This window comes from Myxocyprinus asiaticus, chromosome 19 (genome assembly GCF_019703515.2).
Source record: "Myxocyprinus asiaticus isolate MX2 ecotype Aquarium Trade chromosome 19, UBuf_Myxa_2, whole genome shotgun sequence".
NCBI lineage: Eukaryota > Metazoa > Chordata > Actinopteri > Cypriniformes > Catostomidae > Myxocyprinus > Myxocyprinus asiaticus.
Genome location: NC_059362.1, coordinates 40,019,103 through 40,036,724, shown reverse-complemented (window position 1 = coordinate 40,036,724; position 17,622 = coordinate 40,019,103). Strand labels below are relative to the sequence as shown.

The window sequence follows — 17,622 nt, the reverse complement described above, 5'->3', positions numbered from 1 at the left end:
AAGATCTGTGTGAAGATGGGGGCCAGCTGGTTAGCACAGGATCAAGACATGCTGGTAAGACACCATCTGGGCCTGAAGCTTTCCTTGTCTTTTGTTTTCGAAAGACCCGGCTCACATCATCTTCACAGATCTTAAGTGCAGGTTGAGTAGCAGGAGGGGGGAGGAGGGGGTTGCAGGAGGTGTTGGTGTGAAGTGAAGGTCAGAGTGGGTGTGGGGTGTGAGATTGGGCCTTTCAAATCTGCAGTAGAACACATTCAGGTCATCAGCTAGTTGTTGGTCCACCACAGGGTTGGGGGTAGGAGTCTGTAATTTCTGAGTTGTTTCATGCCACTCCACACTGATGCAGAGTCGTTAGCTGAAAACTTGTTTTTCAGCTTCTCAGAGTATCTTATTTTAGCCACTCTGATTTCCTTTTTCAGTGTGTTCCTGGCCTGATTGTACAAGACTTTATCCCCACCCCTGTAAGCATCCTCTTTGGCCTGACGAAGCTGCCTGAGCTCTGCTGTAAACCACGGTTTGTCGTTGTTGAACTTTAAATAAGTCCTAGTAGGAATGCACATATCCTCACAGAAACTGATATATGATGTAGCAGTATCTGTGAGCTCGTCCAGGTCTGTGGCTGCAGCCTCAAAAACACTCCAATCCGTGCAATCGAAGCAGGCTTGTAGTTCCCGCTCTGCTTCATTGGTCCGTCTCTTTACAGTCCTTAATACAGGCTTAGCAGATTTTAATTTCTGCCTATAGGTTGGAAGAAGATGAACCAGAGAGCGATCAGAGAGTCCCAAAGCTGCTCTAGGGACAGAGCGATATGCATCCTTTATTGTTGTGTAGCAATGATCCAGTATGTTCCTGTCTCTGGTGGGGCGAGTAGAACGGTTTACAGTTAATAAAGAGCGCTTCCAAATTAGGACAGCACATCCTCTTTAATGTTGTTACATCTGTACACCAACTTTTTATCACACTGTGAATCAAGGGGTTCACCCAAAAGCTGAAAAATGTTGCTTTCAGAGGCTTTATATGGCGTTAGGAGGAAAATAAGGTGAATTTCGAACTGTTCTGAGACCAATTCAGACAGACAGCACACTGGAGGTTAAGTGATTCCCTAAATAGTGAGCAAGGGAGCATCCTATAGCTCTCTATGTACATTCAATCCAAACTTCCTTTCAAAAGTTATGTTTCAGGCTGCAAATTATTTTTGGACCACACAACCTGTTTGTCAGACATGGGACAATGGTAAACAGTACACAGATTCAGAATTTATAATATGTAATATTATTTTAACATGGTTGGCAGTGATTGGATGATGCTGGCAATTACTTTAAATCAGAATTAATGATGCTAGTTTCTGATGTAATGTCTGTAACGTCTCAAAAACATGAATAACCTACACTCCTGGAAACATAAACAATTTAAAAAAAAAAAAGCTTGGTATTATTTAAAATTTCACAACTTAGTCCCACTGTCCACATGTTGCCATCAATGTTTTTTTTTTTTCATGTTTATTAGGTGCTTATACAGTCTGACAAGCAACAATTGTAAAGGACTGTAAAAATCATACAGTGTGTACCCGGCTTTAGAAATTGTGTGTGGGTCTATGCATATTTGCTCATGTGTGTCTGCATATGGAGAAGGTGTTAGAAAGAGGAAGAACATTCTTCCTAATAACTGGCTCATATGTCTCTGTCACAGCTGTATAATGTATGGTGCTGTGTGCAGCTCCGTTGTTGTCACCGTGAACAGTGTGTGGTTCAATGCGGCTTCAATACGCATGTTTGCGGCTGTTTGAACGCATTTGAATGGGTGAATGTTTACACTACCTACTAACATGCGTTTCTGATCACATTAAACCACCACTGAATGTAGTAAAAGTGGACAAATCACAAAATATTTTGGACCCCCTATAGACCTGACCTGTAATGAAGACACATTTTTTGAGTGCTGTACCTGCTGAAGGGTTGTGGAGAGGGCCTCAAGTTCCTCCTCGCGTTCCGAGAGCTGTTTGCGAAGCTCCTGAGTGATCCCCCTCTCCCTCTGTAACCTCTTTTCCAGGGCCTGGGAGGAACAGGAATGACACAGCGTTTAGTTCTTGGAAAGTGTGCAGATGCATCTTAAGTAAACCCCTGTCTGGCTGCTTTGATTACCCAATTCAACAGAAGCATTATCAATCAGTATACCATTCCATTATCTCTCCATTCTTGAAGTATATGAGCAATGTGAAAGGGGAAACCATTACAGCCAATCAGGACGTTTAACCTAAAACTTCCACAACAAAAGGTAGAAAACAAATCTCTTACCGACAGCTCTAGAGTGAGTTTGTCAATTTGCTGCTTTTGATTGTCAATCAGCTGAAACAAAAAGAATTGCAGACAAAATCATTTCAAACAGCTTTGTTTAGAAGTAAGCTTGTGTCTGGGCTGTTCTCTAGTATAAAAGACATTAACTGTGTCACAGAACCTAGTGAGCTGTCTAACTAGAAAAATCATTAAAGATAAAGTTAAAAAGAACGGCCAAAGTTCTTTTTTTTTTTTTGGCATCATAGGCGGGAATGTTTAAACATGCTAGGAAGGCAGCTCGCTAGGTTTTGAGATGGCCATTCTGTCACTTTTTGGCATAAATATCCTTTTAAGCAATCAGACACTTATAGTATGCATGTATAGTGTGAATTTGAGGAAGGAAAATCTAGACACAAAAGAAAGAAAACGCTTCAAAAATGTCAAAATGTGGGATTGTATTGTGATTGCAATGCGGTAATAAGCGAGTATGACTGAAGAGTTTTGTGGCTTGCACTCAATGTCTGTGAGCCTTGAGGCTGTCTATATGTAGCTGTACTCGTCTAATTTTACAAAATGAACTTTTAGCAGAAATACACCTTAAAATTTACACTTTCCATTCCAGGAAAACGGATGAAAAATATTGATCATAGGAAATATGTGAGCTCGTCAAGTGATTTCATGGGGTCTTAAGATGTACATTGTGAGATGTGGATCGGTACCATGCTGTTCTGGTTCTGTTGTCCAAGCAGGCGAGTGTTTTCTCTCTCCAGCTGCTTCAGGTCCAGCATGGGCAGCCGTACACCGTCCTCTAAACACTTCTCCACTTTCTCTTGCAGGCTACGTACAGGCACAAGTTTGAAAGAATCGTCCTTATTTTACTGTGTATTACAAACACATCTTTAATATTACACCCTCATGTCATAAATATATTCACACAAATATTAACAAGAAAACAGTGATTGTTTTAAACACAGTTTTTTCAGTGAGTTATTAATGAAATATTTCTAAGAATTGCATGTTTGAACAAATATCTAACCCTAACCCTCCTTAAAACAAAATACATTTACTTGACAAGCAAAACAGAATCTTGAATGTATTCTATTTTTTCTTCCCCATATGCCATTTTGTTTTTTTTGTTTTTTGTAAGTAAAAATCTAACAAAATGTTCAGATGTGGTAAGAAACATATATGATTAGTGTTTATGTCTAGCCATATAAGCTGTTGAGACAGATAAGCCCATGTTTTAGTTTAAAAATACTGTAGTTACAGTGGTAAGAAACTGATGTGCCCTCATTAATCAGTCAGATCTGATCATTGGCCTGATCTAATTTCTATATGCATGCCAGGTTTTCTCTGTTTTTATAAGAGTACGCGATTTCTTTTTGATTGGACCGGAGTGGATTTCTGCTAAATTAATCAGCACCGAACACCCACTATATATAAAATAGTGGCTTTCCACAAATAGAGTAAATGAAAAGCAATGCTCCAGGCTGCATGGCTGTTTGGTACCTCTGTACAGCAGCCACAAGCTCTGTCTCCCGCTTGGACTGGGTCTCTATGATGGCATCTTTCTCTTGCAGCAGGGCTCGGTTCTCCTCCAGGCTTTTCTCCAGCTGGGCTACAGTGTCCTTCAATGCCCGGGCCTTCTCCTGCACCTCCTCCAACTGAAATGACACAACACAGACAGGAAAGACTTCATTAACATTCCTACAAACATATAGACCTGCCCCAAACTCAGCTCTGTTTAACACATTTACCATATTTAAATCCATTCCACAGAATTCCCCGTTTCCCCACTAAAATAAGTGGAGAAAATGTCTGTTGATTCCATCGTTGCTTTGCTAAGAGCAACAGATGGCACAAACTGTGCTAAGCAGGTAAGATCAGAAAAAAACATTTGTTGTTGATGGATAAATATAAATTCTCATGCTGACACATACTAAGAAACAATAAAAAATAATGATTTAATAACCCACAAGTAACATTATTCCCAAACATAATGAAGAGCGCATGCTGTCACATTAGCAGCTGTGTCTCTGATCTATTAGCAAAACGCCTTGGGGACTGGCACTGCTGTGTTGGTTTAGCAGTGAAAGGAGACTTTAATTGTGCCCTGATTAAAGGAACCCAGATCAGTTTTTCACTCCACTGGCTACTTGTAGCTGCCCATATCAAATTCAAGCCTTTGACTCTGGCTTTCAGGACAACCAATGAAACCGCACACTCTTACTTCAATTAACTTCTTCAGGTCTATGCTCCAACTCGCTCTTTGCGGTCTATGAATGAGCGAAGCCTAGTGGTCCCATCACAAAGAGGTTCAAAGTCTATTTCACGATCATTCACTTTCTCTGCTCCTCTGTGGTGGAATGAACTTCCAACCTCCATACGATCTGCTGTTACCTTCTCAACATTCAAGAACCGGCTGAAAACACATCTGTTCCGTGAGCACTTTACCAACCCACACTAATTGCATGTACTATTGCACTTAACCTGCACTTAAATGTACAAAAAAATTAAAAATCCTTGTCTGTCTCTTTCTTCTGTGCTAGCATCTTTACTACTCCAGCCACTGTGAGAACTTGGCAGTCCTATACTGCAGATGATGTTCAACTTTGCCAGACAAATTGCCTGCTATGTGTCTCATTTGTAAGTCTCTTTGGATAAAAGCGTCTGCTAAATTACTAAATTTAAATGTAGATGTTTGGGACTGACAATCAGATCTGTGGTTAGATAGATTAAGGCATGGTGACATTTACCTTTGCACTGTGAAATGTCCGCGGGTGGACATTGAGCGCGTGTGAAACCAGCAAAAGACTAATTGCCAGGCAGCCTCTTTTTAAGGCTGTACTTCATACTCTGTGAGAGTAAAGTTAAAAGAAACTTGTCGTGAAGTCACTGCCAAACCAAGCAACTTCCTATTGGTCAATGCGGTGAATTCGCCTGTCAAAGTTGACCAAACTTGAATTTACTTTCATGCAGATTCCCACTGAGATGACTGTATCACTTGTGGGATTTTGCTGTGCAAAGGTAAATGTGACCACGCCTTTATTTATGAACCAGAAAAAGTTCTTCTGAGGTTAGTAGTCCGCTTGTCTACTTTTGATCAGATTGGCCAAAATGGAGGTTATTACCAGGTGTAAACAGGGTCTACAATAAAGATGAGGGGTGGGGCAGAAATATATCAATACTGGAACGGTAGTGAACAGTGTGTACCTGCTGAGCTTGCGTCTGGACCTCATCCAGTGAGGGCAGGTCTGCCAGGTATTTCTCCAGTGTCTCTATGCGCTGCTGCTTCTCTTGATTCTGCTCCTGCTCACGCTGGCACTTCTTCTTTAGACTGCTGATGTAGCGGTCACGTGTTTTCATCTGAGCAAAAACACAAAGCATATTATTCATCTTCATATAGCTTCACATAGGAATATGTGGTTCGGTAACCTCTAAACATTTTGGTACCACTGAGCATACACTGATCAGCCACAACATTAAAACCACTGACAGGTGAAGTGAATAACATTTATTATCTCGTGGGATATATCAGGCAGCAAGTGAACAGTCAGTTCTTGAATTTCATGTGTTGGAAGCAGAAAAAATGGGCAAGCGTAAGGATCTGAGTGACTTTGACATGGGCCAAATTGTGATGGCTAGACGACTGGGTCAGGGCATCTCCAAAACGGCAGGTCTTGTAGGGTGTTCCCATTATGCAGTGGTCAGTACCTACCAAAAGTGGTCCAAGGAAGGACAACCGGTGAACCCGCGACAGGGTCATGGGCACCCGAGGCTAATTGATGCGCGTGGGGAGTGAAGGCTAGCCCGTCTGGTCTGATCCCACAGAAGAGCTACTTCTTAATGCTGGCCATAATAGAAAGGTATCAGAACACAGTGCATCATAGCTTGCTGAGTAGCTGCAGACCAGTCAGAGTGACCATGCTGACCCCTGTCCACCGCCGAAAGCGCCTACAATGGGCACGTGAGCGTCAGAACTTGACCATGGAGCAATGGAAGAAGGTGGCCTGGTCTGTTGAATCACGTTTTCTTTTAGATCATCTGGACGGCTGGGTGCGTGTGCATTGTTTACCTGGGGAAGAGATGGCAGCAGGATGCACCATGGGAAGAAGGCAGGCCGGCGAAGGTAGTGTGATGATCTGGGCAATGTTCTGCTGGAAAACTTTGGGTCCTGGCATTCATGTGGATGTTACTTTGACATGTACCACCTACCTAAAGATTGTTGCAGACCACGTACACCCCTTCATGGCAATGGTATTCCCTGATGGCAGTGGCCTCATTCAGCAGGATATTGCGCCCTGCCACACTGCAAAAATTGTTCAGGAATGGTTTGAGGAACATGACAAAGAGTTGAAGGTGTTGACTTGGGCTCCAAATTCCCCAGATCTCAATCCGATTGAGCATCTATGGGATGTGCTGGACCAACAAGTCCGATCCATGGAGGCCCCACCTCGCAACTTACAGGACTTAAAGGATCTGCTGCTAACGTCTTGGTGCCAGATACCACAGGACACCTTCAGAGGTCTTGTGGACTCCAAGCCTCAGTGGGTCAGAGCTGTTTTGATGGCACGAGGGGGACCTACACGATATTAGGCAGGTGGTTTTAATGTTGTGGCTGATCGGTGTATAAAATAAGATCAGGAGCCTATTCTGCTCATACAAAGGCATTAACTATGACCACACTTTAACCCGTTAAGCTCTGAAGGTGTTTTGAAAGATTTCCTGTTTCAGTGGCTTACTGAAAATTAAAGGCTTATAACTCTACCAAAAAAAAAAAAAAAAAAAAGAACACACAAAAAAACAAGAAGGGTCAAGTGTTTGTTATCATTTTAAAGAAAACTTTTCACATTTGTTAATGACATAGATTATAATAAATTCTGAGACTCTCAGACTAAGAAACTGCTGCAAAATCACAAAAAAACGAGCCAAATATTAACTTTATATTTTTTTTTTCTGATTTGACATTATATACATTATCTCAGGATGTGAATAATGTAGCTCCAAAAAAACTGCTTTTGTTTTGTTTCTAGTCATGTCACCTGTACCTGAGTAAAATATTGTGTTGATACGACAAAGCAATCAAAAGTTATAGCATTACATTTGTAATTACAGTAAACATTATTTGTACTTCGTGTGGATTACCTAATGATCCAATTATATTCTGTGTGGGCTCATTTTAACGGGAATCCCCTCCTCTAATTAATGGTAGCTTTAAACCGATACACATTTTGTGTTGATCAAGATTGTAGTTATTAATATTTTGAGAATTACTTTTTTCTCACTGGCCCATCCAAGCATAAAGGGTTTAAATGAGAAAAATGGCTTAAAGTTTTACGAGTTTAAAAGCAGATTTTGTGCAAATTTTTGCACTCAGTTTTCTCCAAATCTGAGCAAAGTTGAGCCAAACCTGATTCACAGCAATTGAAGTGTGAAAATTGCATAACTAAAAATTCCATACATAAACCTAAGTAATTTAGACCAAATGCTAGAATAAAACAAGAAGTAGCACAACAAATAGAGCAGAACGCAGGTGTCTCAAAATGCGTTTTTTACAATGTTTTTTAACTTGACAAGGCATCTAAAAAAAAAAAAAAGACAAGGTGCAATGATAAAAAATGTCTGCATAGTGCATGTTTCTTTAGGAAAACAATAATTATGGCTGGGTAAAAATACAGATTTTTCAGTTTATTGCGATCTACATTTTAATGATCCAATATTGTTTTGTGTTTTTAATCCCAAGATCGATCTTTAAATCTATGCCTTTTTTAGTGGATATGTGAACATTTTTGTTAAACATTATTTGCAGAGCGCCTCCTGTCCTGCAGATGTCGGTGAGTCAGTGACAGACATGATAGAGCACTTATGTAAACATTTTTACAGGCCTGTTTACATTGTAATACTCATAAATGAACTGATATTAAATCAGAATCGATTCTAATTGAGAGTTTTTGAATCAAATTCAAATCTAACTGAAAGCTTGTTAAATGGAATCAAATTGAATTGTGATCTTTGTAATCAAAATGAAATCAAATTGACAGCTTATGAATCAGAATCAGATCATGAAATCAGTCCCGATACCCAGCCCTAAGTTTAATCACATGACTCCTTGAACTGGATGTACAGTATTGTGTACCAGTAAGATCTCACCTTCTCCTCCAGTTTCTTGATGTCTTCAGTGTATTTTTGTGTGTTCTGTTTCAGGAATTCGCTGAGATGGATGACCTCCAGCTCTGCCGTAGCTAATTTATGCCCAAGCTCTCCATTCTCACAGCATAGTGGTCTCACCCGCTCAGGCAGCTGACACTTCAGGCTCTGGCTGGGTACTGGATTGTCGTATGGAGAATCCTAAAGAAGGGAGAAAGAGAAATTAGCAGCAGGCCGTGAAACAGGGGGATGTAACTGACATTATTACTGCCAATATACATGTATTCTCCCATATTTACTTTATTTGAAAGAGACATACCTTGGCTTTGAGCAGAAGTGAGTCGTCAGAGCACCCTTTCTGGTTCTGGAGGACTTGTTGCGCCCTTAACTCATTTTCCCTGATCCTGGCATGAAGCTGAAGGATTTGTTGCTTTTGCCTAGAGGATATCCCAAAATAAATTTGTTACTATTATAATAATATGCTACAAAACAAAGTGCAAATAGTATGTTTGTATTATGAATATACAGTGTAGTATAAGCAAATGTTCTTATATATTTACATAATAAAATGCTAATGAACTATGTGTAACTATACTATGTATACACTATATAAGTTATTAGATTATATTGTTACTGGATAAAATGCAAATTGTGTAGGTTAGTATTTACACTGGGGTGCAATTAGCATCTATCTTTCTTTACTATGAGTGGAAATGGCCTCTGCTTTCAATTTGATCAGAATTCACTGTTTATCAGAATGTCTGTAGCGTTGCGTCAGCACATTTCTTTGGGTTACCATGCAGAGAAGTTGTTTTAAAAACAAGTTCTCTAAAAAAATTCTTTCTGAGAGGTAAGAACATGCAGTCGCTCTGAATTGCTTTAGTAAGAAATGGTTTCACGCTTGAAATCACACACTTAAGTGTGCCTGTTGGACTTGGTTTGGACATTTTCTGCCTTTCAGCAGAATAAGAGAGGGCATGCTGTTCAACATTAGTACATCAAGTTCAGCATGCTAAACACTAGCAAGATCAGAGAGTTGATCACATCGCCATCTTGTGGTACCTTGCTTTTAAATTGGGTTGAAAAGCAAATGCAAAATGTAAACAAATTATATATAAACAGACAGCATGTAGAAGCCAGACGAATGCCAGACTGCTGCACAGCTCAAAGAGTGCCTGCTCCACCATGTATAATTCTTGTAATAACAGCCCGCCACTTTTACACTGTGTGTGTGTATGTCTGTGTGTCTGAACAGTGCCCGTCTGCTTTGTGGCATCTTCGGCACTGCCCTGCCTGTCATGGCTAACTCGAGAACAGAAAAACACTATGGGTGACGGCATGATGCTATAATTACGGCCGCTAAAGGTCAAAGCAGTCACTATGAGGTCACAGTGTCAACCTCAGCCGACATACACAGTATTGTCATTAGCACAACCTCTTTTGGTCCCTTTCCAGAATCAATATGATGAACTTAGACAAAAATGTATGAATCCATGATTATTTTTTTGTTTTCATTTTTAACAGTGACAGTTGAGAAAGGAAGGAAATGATGCATAGCAACTAGCTAAAGCAACAAGCAATAGAAGCTCAGGTGGCCACTGTATTGCACACCTCACAGAGATTTTGTCCTAATCAGCCACGACCTCGACAGAACATTTTATTAATTGCTTGTTTTCTATTTCTGTGTCGATGTGCTAAGTGGCCCCCTCCACCATGAAATTTCATTGGTCCAAAATCCTGCACCACATAACAGTATATTAAAGATCAATTATGTTCTGAAGAGTTTTGGGTGTAATCTAATTACAAAAACATGAATTACTGTATCATATGTAGTTACTGTAATGAATAACTTTCAGTCAAAACGCAGTGTAACACATTGCATTTTAAATTCATGTAATCAGATTATAGTAACTGACTTTCAATTAAGTTAATTACTTTTAAGTACATTACATGGGTTACACATAATATTTACTTTATGTAGAACACATTTAAACATGAATTATGTACATATGTACGTCTGTTTGCGTTTTTGTAACAGCTAAAGAGTCACTAATGAGTCGTATGGGAGAAACACATGGTGTTTAGTTTTTGACTTGTGTGCGACGAGGAAGAAATAGACATTATTTTGAATTTGAGCGGGGAAAAAAAAGCTATGAAAAGTGCTTTAGAAATTAACTTAGAAGTAATTTGTAATGTGAATACTTTACGCATGAAGTAATAAGTATTGTAATCTTATTAAAATTGTAGAGAAGTAATAAGTAATTTGTAATGGATTACTTTTTTATGTAACTTACCAACACTGGGTCTTACTGGCTGTGACTGTGTCACATCACACAGCAGTTTCGCGTTTAGTGTGGACAAATTGCTTGTGGCTGAAACTTGTTACTTCACACCTGGTTAGGATTAAAGGCTGAGGTATACTTAATTTTTCTGTGTGCCGTTACGTTACGTGCACATATACTCTTGACTACGAGCCCATACAGACGCATTCAATGCAAGCGCCTACGACTGATTTGTGACACTGTTTAGTACCAAGGCTCGAAATGGCGACCATTTTGGTCGCATATGCTCCCGAAATTTAATCTGTGCGACCTCAAAATATATTTGGGAGCATTTGTGCGAGTGCAAATAATTGTTGTGGTACGATCTGTTTTCATTTCTCTACAAAACGTTCGCTAATTACTGCACTATGTGCCTGCTGTGAGCTGATACAGTGACCGGTCCACTGTTCTATTCAACGTTACATAACCAATTAAACTTCATCTTTACATTCCTTTAATGCAGATTTTAGATTGGTTAATATTAGCCGTCAATCACTCCCTTTCACTGCGCTCCATTGTCATGTGACAGGGAGCTAACTAGTGTGCGAAATGTAAAGAGCTGAAGAGAGAAGATGAAAAGAACACTGAGAGATTTATTTTATAAGCCACCTAAAGTTACAGATAATGTAACTCCTGGAGTTGGTGATGGCGATCATGTGGTGAATGTGGATCCACCAGCGGAAAAGAAGGCTTACAGTTTTCAGAGAGAGTGGCTGAAAGACTTCGAGTGGCTCCGCTATGAAAATGGCTCAATGCACTGCGTTCACTGTAAAGCCTGTGGGACAGAGGTTGCAGGTAACACTGCGTTTTCCACTGAATCCACACATTTTAAGCACAAGAGCTTGATTAAACAAAGTGTGTGGCAAAGAATTCAGGATCAGGTTCGACTGTTGAAGCTTTTAATCGTCAGGATGCTGCCGGACGTTCCGCTCAATTGGCAGAGCCTAACGTGAAATTTAATACTGCCTACACCATCGCCAAAGAAGAGCTCGCCTTCACTAAATTTAAACCCATGTTGCAGCTCATGAATATGAATGGCGTTGAGATCAACATGACGTACGCAAATGACAAGTCATGTGCCAACATCATCGCTGTGATAGCAGATACCATCCGCGAGAACACCGCAGTTAAAGTATCGTCAGCTCAGTACATCTCATTCATCATCGATGGAGACACCGACCTGTCTGTCAAGGAGTGTGTGATAGTGTATGTCCGCATCCTGCTTGATAGACAGCCCACAAACATCCTCGTCGGACATGTTGAGGTGGAACACGCCAATGCTTATGGTGAGGATGTTTTTTTAAATACATAGCCTATTTAGTACTATATAAATTGTAGTTGTGGTGCTCCTTAATTTTTGGTGGGTGCTCCAAAATTTTTGCTGGTGCTCCTAACTTTTTGAAGTTGGGAGCACCAGTGCTACCAAGTAAAAAAGTTAATTTCGAGCCCTGAGTACAGTACTCTCAAGTCACCTATGCAGATGTCATGCACAGACACAGACTGTCCACGTGTCTATAAAAACTTGGCTGCATGTCGACTGTATGCACATACTGTGCTGATGACCAAATCTGCGTCACTCGCACTGTGCGTGAGAGGGGCCGACAGCCGGAAAACCGAGGTATGCTTTGGCCTTTAGTCCCTCATTCAAAATGGCTGATTTTGTTAACTTCTAATTCTCTCTGTGCACTCTTAAATATGTCTTTGTTTACTCACCGGTCAATCTCCAGTTCACGTTGCCTCAGGAGTCCCTCCTTAATCTTTACAAGGGTATTGACAGGGAGAGACGTTCCACTCATCATCTGCACAAAACAATAATTATAGCATTAGAACTCTTTATTCCGTACACTCGCAGGTTCAGGCTACTGTGTACCTTTGCTGAGCACACTGTAATTAACATACTCTGTCATCATGATCACGATCTGCAACAAACAGCCACTGAAGCCATACACAGCATTACAGTGAAAAACTCCAGGAGTTTTTCAAAGGTCTCACATTGAGGATGACAGTGATTCATACTACTGAATCTAACTATACATTTGTTTTCAACTTTGCTTAAATTAATATTCTGGGTTCAATACAAGATAAGCTCAATGGACAGCATATGTGGCATAATTTTGATTATCACAAAAATAAATTTTGTCTTGCCCTGCTTTTCTTTAAAAAAAGAATAAATCTGGGTTATAGTCAGGTACTTGCAATGGAAGTGAACAGGGGCCAATCCTTAAATGTAAAAATAATTGGCATTTCAAAAGTTTAGCCACAAGACATAAACAGTTTGAGTGTAATTTAACATGATTTTAGTGTGATAAAATTGCTTACTAACCTTTTCTGTGTAGTTATAGCCAATTTTACAATTTTGTTGTCATGACGATGTAAAGTCAACAACCCCTAAAACTCAAAAAATGACTGTAAACATGACGATTTAAACAACTTTACAGCTCAAATAATACATAAGTTTTAACAGAAGAATTAATGTAAGTGCTTTTATAAAATTATAACCTTCACATTTCTGTCTATAAACCCTCAGAAAATTGGCCGCATTCACTTCCATTGTATTTTTTGTGGTAATCAACGGTATGGCACAAATGCTGTCGATTAAATTTTACTTGTATTGAAACAGGAATATTCCTTTAAGAGGTTTTTCCAGTAATTTTGCCTTTAAAAATTCAAAAGAAAGATGATGGAAAACAACTGGCATAAATCTACATGTATAGTTTACACTAGGCCCTCAGGTCAACACATTTGCAATCTTTAACTGTGCATGTTTAAGTGAAGAGTGACAGGTCATGGCTCTTTAACACAAAGACTACTCTCTTATATCATAAACAGCACCAGACGCTGAATGGGAACATTGTAAATGAAGCTGACAGGGTGCTCACGTTGTGTTTAGGTTTCCCCTAACTGAAATAATGTAATGAAAAATGAACATTTCTTTAAAATTCAAATATAATTGACATTTTGTTAATATTTACAGTAAGTAAAAATATCTAATTTAGTTTCTCAGTCCTGTTGACAGCCCTAGAGTGCACTAGCACTCTTGGAATTCCTGCACTTGTGAACTAGATGAGCACATTTGATACAGTACATTTTATCCATGGAGATTGACAGCTGGTTTGTCTGCCATCTAACGGACTATACATTCAACTGATGTGGTCAATGGACACGAGGGAGTAACCACAGGCAACTTTTACATGACCTGTTACGACATGTTAACCTCATTACATCAAAGAGTAAAAAAAAATCTGTATTGTTTGCCCTGACCCAACTTCAGACATGCCAACCCCATAAATGCCCAGCATATCAGTGGCACACTTGAGTCTGCAAACACGCCTTTTTATTTGCCTCTGCAAAGGTTTTAGTCCAACCAGCAACCGCTATGGTGATACGGAGCAGGTGCCACTTTCATTGCCAGGCCTTTCTCACCTCGTCACATAGTTGGGGATATTTTTAACAGTCAGTGTATGGTAAACACAACAAGCTGGCGCAAATCTTCACAGTATGTGCAGTTGGAGCAGCAACCACAAAAGTCATACAAAAGGAGTCCATAACTAGTTGAAAGGTTGCCAGTAGCAATAACAAACAATGGCTCGGCAGCATTTACATATGAGGCATTCTTGTGTTCAAAAAAAGCTAGATGGAGCTCAACAGATTGGAATAGAATGCCGTGGTCTGAAGATGCATTTTTGACTAATTGACCCCTGTAGAGCCGAGGAGGGCGGAGCCGGGCTGGAATGACGCACGCTCGGTCCCCAATCAGCCTGATGGGGCGCGCGAGGGATAAAGGTGGCCGGGGACGACAGTTCAAGAGAGAGAGAATTACAGGCAGCTGTACTGTGTGTTTAAAGGTTGTGTGGTTTTGTTTAAGTTGTTTATTAAATTATTTAAGTTGTCAAGCCGGTTCTCGCCTCCTCCTTTCCACTGAACCCCCTTACACTGGTGCCGAAACCCGGGAAGGAGGAGGGATTCCCGTCGCAGAGTCCTTGACACTGCCGTCCACCCAGGGGAGCGCCGCTGCCATCCGACGGGATGTGGCGAGTGGGGACGGGACTCCCCGACAGCCTGGAGCGAGGGAGCTGCTGCCGGGGGCGAAGGATTGGCCTGCCAACCCCCGGGAATGCGGAGGGGTCGAGAGAAGACCGCCGTCCGCGGGGGGAGGAGGGAAGCGACTCCCCGACCTCCTGGAGTGGTAGGGCCGCTGCCAGGGGCGGAGGAGTGTCCCCACGGGACGCCGGGAATGCGGAGGGGCGTTCTGTCCGCTGGGGGTCGGAGGTCTGACTCCGGTCCGCCCGGGGAGGAGTGGCTGCCGTCCGCCTGAGAGGGTGGAGGAGTGATCGAGGACCACGTGACAGCGCATCAGAGAACTGGTGAGTTTCTTTTTCTCTCTCTCCTCTCTCTCTCTCTGTTGCTCCGTGTTGGCCTTTCCCTCACCTATTTTGTTTTGTTGTTTTTCCCCTCCTGTCTCCTCCCAGGTCGAGGAAGGCGGGGATGACCCGCCGGCAGTCGGGGCGCAAGGCACGCCCCCCATGAGAGGAAGGGGGGATGTACGTCATGCCGGGGGCTCCCCGGCCTGAGGCAACGCCGGGAGGAGTGTAGAGCCGAGGAGGGCGGGGCCGGGCTGGAATGACGCACGCCCGGTCCCCAATCAGCCTGATGGGGCGCGCGAGGGATAAAGGTGGCCGGGGACGACAGTTCGAGAGAGAGAGAATTACAGACAGCTGTACTGTGTGTTTAAAGGTTATGTGGTTTTGTTTAAGTTGTTTATTAAATTATTATTTAAGTTGTCAAGCCGGTTCTCGCCTCCTCCTTTCCACTGAACCCCCTTACAGCCCCATTTACACCTTGCATTAACATAAGTTTCATATCCGGATAGCATCTCTGGATATTCTTAAGCTGAATTGTATTTACACCTTGCAGTCTGACGAGTCTGAATTACCTGCGCAAAATGGAAAACACTACCTACATATTACATCAGAAGCTGTGGTAACTGAAAATCCTGAAAAGCTTTCTATCACTTTAACAGTCAGGCTTTTTCCTTCATTGAAAATTTTTTTGGAGGCAGACAAAGTTACATTTTGGGTCACAAATGCACAAGTGAAGACTGTTCACGTGAGTGTTAGTTGTTAGAAAACAGAAGAGAGACACGAGGAAGTGGGGATTTGAGGAGAGAGACGTGATATTCCAAGTGTATTCCAATGGAAAAATTCAAGGGATTTTGTTCATTGTGGGTGACAATGGGTGGGTTCACATTATGATGGTTGAATGAACAGAAAAAGGCAAGAACCCGCAACACAGCACTTTAACATGAATGACTGTAGCGTAAACTCATCACATAATTAATTACTTAAATAGTTGTATCCAGATAACTAAAACACATTTGCATTTACACACCATCTTTGAATGTGGTCAGAATCCGTTCTTGACCACCTTCCGAATATGGTTTCAGTGATCTGATCATGATTTGTTCACACTGCATCTTGGGTGCATTTACACCTGTCATTTAATGTGGTCAAGTGCTATCCGATAGCGATCCGATCACCAAAGAGGTATGTTAATGCAAGGTGTAAATGGGGCCTTTGATTATTAAGGGTTAGTTCACCCAAAAAAGAAAATCCTCTCATGATTTACACACCTTGAAGCCATCCCAGATGTGTATGACTTTCCTTCTTCAGCAGAACCGAAGTGAAGATTTTCTGCTGAAGAAGGAAAGTCATACACATCTGGGATGGCTTAAAGGTGTGTAAATCATGAGAGGATTTTCATTTTTGGGTGAACTATTCCTTTAAAGTTGGCTTGACACAGATACAAATACTGTCTTACACTTTGGTCTTGTTAGGGTTTTTTCAAAAATCGCTAAACAAAGACCAACATTTTTAAATGCAACACCACCTACAGCTTTCAAGCTACATCCACCAAAGTCAGCACAGACCTTCAGACTGTTCTGTCGTGGGCCACGTCCACATTTAAATGTTGACACCTCTTATTTACAGTACAGCAGGGTTTTCCTCCACGGAAAACAGATTGTTTCAAAAACACTGCATAATCGTATCCACCTACTCTATCCATCTATCTGTCTGTCTGTCTGACTATCAATCTAGCTAGCTAGCTGGCTGGCTGGCTGGCTGTTTGTCTCACTGTAAGGTCTGTTAAACCTTTAAACTTCAAGCTTTAAATTTTGTATTTTTTTTTTTTTTACTTTCAGGTCAGGCTTTGTTAAGCCAACATCAACGTTTGTCTTGAAAATTTTACCTATCTACTTTTTAACTTGTCACTCTTTTTTAAAAACGCAAAGCTCATGGTGGCATGCTCTACCAAAGATGTCCATCTCAATATGTATGGATGTAGAGGAGGTGACCTCAACACCTCAACAGCCATATGACAAACCAATACAAAACTGTGTACCACAGCAAATCATTACTACTAAAAGCCAAATGAAGAGAGTGGCTGTCCTCAGAATGAGGGCATCTAATGGGAATGAATGTCTGTGTTTCCCACCTTTATGCCATAGCAACAACTAAAAGCTTTATGTGTCAGGGGTTTGTCTAAACTTATTCCTCCACCTGTTCCTCAAAGCTCCAAACAGCAGTCTTGTGTTTGTCTCTCGCCATTTAAACAGTCCAAGACAGGAACAGCTGCTGGAGGAAGGGACCTCATTTATTACAATAGGCTGATGCCAGAAAATGCTAAATGCTGTGCTTTTAATTTAAACTACCATAGGTCCTCATTTCCCCTAGACTCAAAACTTTGAATAGGTCTTGAATGCCATTAGAGAGACAAATGAAACCCCCTCTGCATATTATATTACTACTTCATATTAGACCTTATGAAAAAGGCCCTTATTAAAGGGATAGCTAATTCACCCAAAAAACAAAACAAAACAAAAA

The 17,622-nt window shown here is 41.1% G+C and overlaps 1 protein-coding gene across 2 annotated transcripts in view; it reads right to left on the bottom strand.

Moving 5' to 3' along the window:
• Positions 1 to 17,622, bottom strand: part of LOC127410247 (centrosomal protein of 85 kDa-like) — a 95,892-nt gene that overhangs the window by 7,590 nt on the left and 70,680 nt on the right. For both annotated transcript variants that reach the window (XM_051645412.1, XM_051645411.1), the window contains exons 4-11: positions 12,455 to 12,540; positions 8,740 to 8,857; positions 8,424 to 8,621; positions 5,487 to 5,639; positions 3,783 to 3,937; positions 2,993 to 3,110; positions 2,295 to 2,345; positions 1,945 to 2,052 (exon numbers count right to left, since the gene is read on the bottom strand). In XM_051645412.1, the coding sequence (XP_051501372.1) occupies positions 1,945 to 2,052; positions 2,295 to 2,345; positions 2,993 to 3,110; positions 3,783 to 3,937; positions 5,487 to 5,639; positions 8,424 to 8,621; positions 8,740 to 8,857; positions 12,455 to 12,540 (987 nt within the window). The remainder of the gene's footprint in view (positions 1 to 1,944; positions 2,053 to 2,294; positions 2,346 to 2,992; positions 3,111 to 3,782; positions 3,938 to 5,486; positions 5,640 to 8,423; positions 8,622 to 8,739; positions 8,858 to 12,454; positions 12,541 to 17,622) is intronic.